This window comes from Glycine max, chromosome 12, assembly GCF_000004515.6.
Source record: "Glycine max cultivar Williams 82 chromosome 12, Glycine_max_v4.0, whole genome shotgun sequence".
Classification (NCBI taxonomy): Eukaryota; Viridiplantae; Streptophyta; class Magnoliopsida; order Fabales; family Fabaceae; genus Glycine; species Glycine max.
The window spans coordinates 1,712,629-1,719,830 of record NC_038248.2 but is presented as its reverse complement, the minus strand read 5'-3'; the positions used below and the strand labels follow the sequence as shown (position 1 = coordinate 1,719,830).

The window sequence follows — 7,202 nt, the reverse complement described above, 5'->3', positions numbered from 1 at the left end:
TTATTTTAACAAATTTATTTTATTAATTCTTGAATAAGGAGGGAGGAGTGGGGAAGAGTCAAACAGTGATGCTCACATATGTACACATAAATTAAAGTTTAGCTAAGATTATAGCAACTAAACCCAAACCAATGAAAGATGGGCTTGGCCCACGCAAGCAACAAAATACAGACAGAAATACAACTCTACCATGGCGGCATTTTCGAAGATAATTTAGGGGGGAAATAAAAAAATTACTACTAATTCCTACTCATTTCTTTTGATATTTTAGTTTTTTGTTTTTTCCAAAAACAATTAATATTTTAAAATTTTAAAATCTAATTAATGTTCTTCTCTCTCAAATATATCTTTATATAGTGGTGTAAATACTAAAATCAGGATATTAAATAAAGACATTTTAGTCCAAATATAATATTTTTTAATTTTATTAAATATTTTTTAATCTGTGTGCAATAAATTTAAACATCAAAAGAAATAGGAAGGAGGTATTAATTTAACTTGTAAATAATTATTTTAAAGATAATTAATACTAACATATGGATATTCAAAACTTTAATATATGAAAGCATATTATATTTAATAAAAAAATATTGTAATTTCATTTTACAAATATTTTATTAAATCTAATGTTGATTGAATAAATATAGTATTGATCAATCAAATTATGAAAAATATTAATCTCTGTTATTTGAATAACTAATTGATAGATAAATTAATATTGAGTTTATTTAATTTATTGCAAAAGCTTACATACAATACTAATAAGTGTAGAGTTTCAAGTCAAAAGATAAGGTACATACATATTGAGAATTAGATTTTTATTACTAAGGTTTATATGGTTTAAATGTAAAGTGAAATATTCTATTTTACTAGATGAACCTTAGTTAAATGGATACATTGAAAGTTGTTTTTTTGTCTCAATTTTCAAGAGAGCTTATTTACTATAAACAAAGAAGAGAATTAGTGGAGAAACACAATACATGAAAAGAGAGTGTCTGAGAAGAGAGATTGTGAAATAAAGTCATTTTGTTGAGAAAGAAATGTTTTTATGTGAGAGTGTTATCATTTTTTGTAACCATTGAGTGAGGTACTCGGGTTTGTAGAGTGATACACTATTTGAGGTGAATTAGAATCTTATAATTATTTTTTGTGATATTGAAATAGGCATCGAATTACGCTAAATTATGATTGTTATTATTTTTCTATGGAGTAATTTTTATTGTGTTTTTATGATCCTTTGTGGGTATGCGTAATTTTATTTGAGAGAGGGTTGGTTACCCAACAAAAAGACATTCAATAGTGATAAAATTAGAGATAATATTATATGATTTTATGAGTATTAAAAACTAGTTATTAAATTTAATATACGCGTATGAGAAAGATACGTGGCTGAATAGGGATAAGATAAATTCATAAAAATACTTTGTACATAAAATGAGCTCTTGGCTATTGTAAGTTATTGTATAAAATAACAAATGGAAGCCACATTATACAGATGCTTTTATTGTATTACTTGGACGGTAAGGCTAGAAGCCCTAAAATTATGACTAACGTAGCGTGCTAGACCTATATATATATATATATATATATATATATATATATATATATATATATATATATATATATATATATGGTGTTTATTTCTTGGGTGCTTCCTATATGTAAAATGGTTAATCAATTGCATTCAACTGTTTTTTTCACAAACCAAAAGTGGTTCAATATAGCTAAGGTTTGGAAGGAAGCACAGAATAGAGATATTATATTATTACTTCTCTTACACAGGACAAGCCCTAGAATTAGAGGGCGTGCGTTCAGAGAGCTACTCAAAGTGTCATAGAAATTGCTTTGATTGCTTCTGATACAAGCAATAATTCATGTCCAAAAATGGTAGTTTGTAATTTGTAGGACTTTGCTCACTCACGGGTCCAATAGTTGACTTTATGAATCAAATTCAATTTATCTATAAAATAAAATCAAATCCAATAATAATATTGATGTTTTTGGATGGACATTTATAAAATAAAGTTCAGATGATGAACTAATTTTGTAGAATTGAGTTTGAATAAAAATGAATTTAAAGTAATTTAAATTAACGTGATTGATTTTTATTTGAATATCATCTATAAGAAAAACGTGATCTTGATGTAACTAAAATAGGCTTTGATGCTATTTGAAGAACATTAAAGTCTATTTTTATTTAGGTAACAACCGAAAACAAAAATGTTATTTGAGTACTTTAGTTAGAATTTCTTTCCTATAAAAAAAGTTAGAATTTCTTTCTGGAGTGGGTAATTATTAAAACTAGGGAGAGACGTGTCTCTCTAAATATTTTAAATAAAAATAAAAGAAAAGGGAAAAAGATTTAAAAGTTAAAAAATAAGACTAATAAAATATAACTAACAACATAAAATTAATGGATAGTTATTAAAAGATAGTAATAGAAATTTAAAAACTAAAAAGAATTCAGTAAATAAAAAAACAAGATAAAATTATCTAAAATGATAAAAAAAAAACTAAAAAGGGATATTTCATTTATTAACAGTGTAGACAAAAAGGAAAATTTCCTTTATTAATAGTATAGACATAAGGCTTTAATGTTCGTGTGTAATTATTTTTAGATTTATTATGTTATAACTGACTATTTTGATATACGCGTAAACAAATAAAATAAGTAGATAGATTTGTAGCAAATTTTTCATTCAAGTTAATTTAATAAATAAAAATAAAATATATGCTAGAAATCTCTTAAAAATTAAATGAATGGGTAACAAAAATAAACAAAGACGGCTGCAAAAGTGACGGAAGTTGTTACATTTTCATCATGGCAAGAAATCTCCGAAATTCAATAATGAAGTGGTAAGATTGAGTATTTTATTTTCACCACCAAATGTAACATCCATTGCAAGAATTGAGGAATGAGGAAGTTGCAATCCATATCAGAATAAGGAAAGAGCACCATAAATGTTGGATGAGCTGCATTTACTCGTTGCCAATCAGTATCCGAGAAACTCGGAATGCACAAGCTACTTCCAACTATCTGCCTATTTGATTTCACATTTTCTTTTTTTTTTTGTTATTTTGACGTGAATTTTATATATGAACACAATTCCTTGACGGGAATCCAAATATACACAACGAGCATGCTTGTTTGCATGTTAAATTCACCCTGAACGAGCCACGTATGTGAGGTGAGAAGCAACATTAAGTGTTGAGTATGTTTCAAAACATGCACATATTATGTCTAATTCAAGACTCTGGTAAAAGATAAAAATCAAGTCAGACTAAATTTTGGTTTCCAACATGAAACTAAACACGGAATTTTGTAAGAGAAAATTAGTGTGGTAATTACAACACTTGAGATGTCAACATACAAGTATTGTTCATGCTCTAGTCTCTACTATTCTAGCTTGCTTCCTAGTGGTCAAACGCTTGATTACCCGACTTGTTTAGCTGTTTACTTGGACAATAATATACATGACGAACACTGCTGATGGCAAGACATTTTACACTTTCGAGTGTATCTTCACAACTTGTCAACTTGTTTTCTTTACATGCACACTTTTGATATTATTGGAGTGCACATAGGTTATTACTTTAGTAGCTATTTTAAGAATTCATATCACTGTCTTCAACTAAAAATAGTAGATTTTTAAGACTTGGGATTCGTCGGCATTGCTGTTTCGGCGTGGCTAAATTTCATTTAATGTTACGGCAGTGAGGAGAGCAGGGGTACATCAGCAAATGATTAATGCTGAATCTCGAATGGGTTATGTAGTCCAGAACTCAACTTAGAAAATTTGGCATCAGTAGAAAAAACAATATCATGGCCTATCTCTAGAAATTTATACTGGGGAGGAAACATTTTTAACTAATGATCCATTAGCATGATCATTCAACATAATCCTACTAGTTCTGCCTAAGAATATACAAAAATTAGACCCACATATACAGGGAGCAGGACCAAGGACTTTAGCCAGATCCACATTAAAAAGACAAGAGATGACCATCTTATGGATGCAAGTCATACTAACTGTAGAACTCAGTCTCTTTCTGGAGCATCGCCAGATGCTCTTCTTGCACTGAGGTTTCCGGCATATGACCAAACCCTCTCAAACTCAGATGTGGCCAACTTTTCAGTCTTCGAATCTGCACCCTCCTTTGGAGCATTCCTTTTCACATCATGTATCCTTGCAGGACTGCAAGGGCTCCCAGTAACAGGAGTGGAGGAACAAAATGTTGGCGTTGCAAATGGGGAGGCATATGGGGTGTGCTGAATTGAGAAGGGACTAGGAGAGAATCGCTTCTGAATGGGCATGCCTCCAAAACCTCCCCTGCTGAACAACGAGAGAGAATCTGCAGCTGCACACCGCTTTATGCTATCATCTACATATAGGACATCATCTATCCTGGCCATTATGTTAAAGGCCAAGCTCTCCATCACTCTTGAATAACTTTCAAGAATAGACTGTCCAACATCCTGCAATGAAAAGAAATTCCACAGAAGCTTATTTTCTGTTCCAAGCCACCTTCTCCCAACCACAATCCTCTTAGTAATTGTACACTAATCACAAACCATTTATAACACCAGAATAGGTAAAAACGGTTACTTGTCATGGTTTCAATTAAATATTGATAGAAACCGTACACTGAAAAATGTTACAATCAATCATCAATGTGCACAATGAAATCAAGAGAACACTAGTATGTATTTTGCGTGGAAATTATAAACCATTTAATATCAGCAAATTCTTCATATTCTCTTACTAATTACTTGTGCAAAGAAACCCCAATAGTTCTTTAAACCATTATCAGGATTTTACCTTGGAATGGTTGCTCAAAGGTTTGAAATAACTGGCACTAACAATAGAATTTCTCAAATCATATATATAAAATATTCCACATAGCCAATGCCTTGACACAAAGGCCTAGCTAGGAACCATATATTCCAAGCAGTGGCCACATCTTGTAGATGAACTGAACAAATTATGAGTTCAATCCAAACTAAGGATTCAGGGGGAAAGTAACATACCTTATTATATTGAATTTTGGCCATATCTAGTGCAGTCTGAGGGAGCCCTGGAAATCTGTGTTTCAAGCTTTCTAGAAGCGTCTCAGCCCGTTGGGCAAGAAAGTTGTTCTTGTTCTTCTCACCATCAGCAACAAGTCCCTTCACCTTTCCACCCCAAGACCGTCTGGATTTTGCTGAACTTAGATGTTTCTTATGGTCCTTCAGCCTCCATACATGTATAGCAGCCTCAATTCTATTAGCTATATCCAGAGTGTGGTGCTCTGTTGAAAGATCCAGGCAATCAAGGAGACATTCAGGCGAGAACTGGTCTGCCGTTATGTATCGATAGATTATATCCCCTAGACAAGCCTTTCCATTCTGCATTTCAGTTGTCCAAAAGAACACAAAGCCATTTCAGTCTTCAGCAAGTTCTAGCATATTTTTAAGAATCAATAATTCCAACTACCTATCAAGAGATTATTGAATTCCTGCCAATATTTTACTTGAACTATGATTTGGGTACTCAAACTAGACATTTGATTTGACAAAATTAGTAGTGTTGGGCCACTCACAGATGCATGATTAAAATTTATAATTGATGTCTTTCTGACCATTAGTAGCATGATACTCATACATTATAACTAAACAAAAATTATGGCCAGGAGCTTTTTTATTTCCTTTTTGCAGCGCAAAGCATCATTACTTACCTTGGGCAAGGACTCAATGTAGGCACCGGGAATTTCCATTTCAGCAAGAACAGAAGTATTAATTGCAACAGCAGCTTTTAGAATCTGATTGGTGCAATCCCTACACTGCTGCAACCTTTTCCTACTTTCCTCGGACAAGCCATTTGGGGGAAGCTTGGGAGAGGGAAGCCACCATTTCTCCTCTTGCCTAACCGAAGGTCTACCATAGGCATCACAATCCTTGGAATCACCCAATATAATTCCCCGGTCAACATACCAAAACTGCGTGTCATGAAACCCATCAAGCATATTAAGCAGCATCCCATCAAGCTTCTTCAGAGCCGGAAGATTGATATACAAATCCGAGCGAGGCCGCGTGGCCATCACCTCATAGGTTCCACCCCCAGGAAACTGCTGCACAGATGGCACTAACTCCACAATGGAATCACTCACACATAACAGCCACTCCATTTCTCTACGCCACATGGTTTTCTTCTGTGGCGCCAGTGGCTCCAACCTCCACAGTTCGCCAAAAACGGTTGCTGCAATTACAATCCAAAAACTCGCATTTGACACCTTGAGGAAAATCATTTTTAAGCTCTATTTACATAAACTTCTCCCTAAGCACTTGTAGGAGGAAAAAAAATCAAGTTTCTTTAGTAAACCAAAATCAACTTACACACTTAATATTTATAGAATCTCTTTCATCTAAATTCTAAAAAATCTGAAGTTTATAAGTTAATTATAGGCTTCGATAGAATATCAAATCATTTTAACATCTTATTATTGTTGTTTTACAAGTGGTTATGGTCAAATGTATCTACAACGTTGTGCAAACTAATTACTTAATTAGCACATAAGAGAGTCACTAACCAGAGAGATTAGTTATTGCATTGGAGATTGCAAGTGCAGTACACACCCCTTTTCCGCCTCCAGACATGTCCTCTCCCAGAAGCAGCTTAGCAAACCTCTCCTTCATCATTTCCACTTCTGCAAAATGCAATTGCTCTTCAAATTCAACATTATCAGTCGGTTAAAGGACAAAAAAAGAAAGAAAAGAAGAAGCTATTTGCGTAGAAGGGAGAGGAAAGAGTACCCGACAAATCGAGGTCACGCTTGTGATCCCAAACGACGACGTCTTTGCCGCCAATGACGGGAAGCATTACCTGTGCCGGCGGGAAGTTAAAGTGAGCAGCGACGGGCCGCGGCGAGAGGTTGGCGGAGCTGGAAGCTCCCTCGGCGTCGAAGCGGCGTGCGGAGAAGCTGCTGCAGCTCTCGGACTCGCTGACATCAGCACTGAGGCTATAACTCCCACAACGGTCGGAACCATCTTCGGACGAAACGCTCCCCATTGTTCCCAACAAATCTCAAAACATTGATTTCACACAATGGCGTTGCTGCAACAGTGAGTGAGTGAGTGAATAATTGGTAAAGTGTGGGTTAATTGGTAACCTTCTCTTTCACTCTCTGAGATAGTGTTCTAGTTCTTGTGCTGCTCATGATTTGAT

General features: G+C 34.0%; 1 protein-coding gene across 2 annotated transcripts; it reads right to left on the bottom strand.

The window, feature by feature from the left end:
• Positions 1-3,809: 3,809 nt before the first annotated feature.
• On the bottom strand, positions 3,810-7,201 carry LOC100789706 (rop guanine nucleotide exchange factor 1). 2 transcript variants are annotated; one of them, XM_003540412.5, is made up of 5 exons: positions 6,791-7,201; positions 6,568-6,702; positions 5,716-6,236; positions 5,030-5,386; positions 3,810-4,477 (listed from the first exon to the last, which is right to left on the bottom strand). In XM_003540412.5, exons 1-5 carry the CDS (start codon positions 7,044-7,046, stop codon positions 4,040-4,042), a joined length of 1,707 nt encoding a protein of 568 aa, XP_003540460.1. In that variant the 5' UTR covers positions 7,047-7,201; the 3' UTR covers positions 3,810-4,039. The 2 variants fall into 2 exon arrangements, with proteins under 2 accessions (XP_003540460.1, XP_003540459.1); XM_003540411.5 differs by having other exon boundaries at positions 6,568-6,684; positions 6,791-7,199.
• Between the last annotated feature and the right edge of the window lies 1 nt (position 7,202).

Excerpts from the sequence above, each read along its gene's own strand:
- LOC100789706 (XM_003540412.5), bottom strand. The coding sequence starts at position 7,046 with ATGGGGAGCGTTTCGTCCGAAGATGGTTCCGACCGTTGTGGGAGTTAT. Across the intron at positions 6,703-6,790 it reads GCGTGACCTCGATTTGTCGG|AGCAATTGCATTTTGCAGAA; the intron begins GTACTCTTTCCT and ends TTGAATTTGAAG. Across the intron at positions 6,237-6,567 it reads TGCAATAACTAATCTCTCTG|CAACCGTTTTTGGCGAACTG; the intron begins GTTAGTGACTCT and ends TTGTAATTGCAG.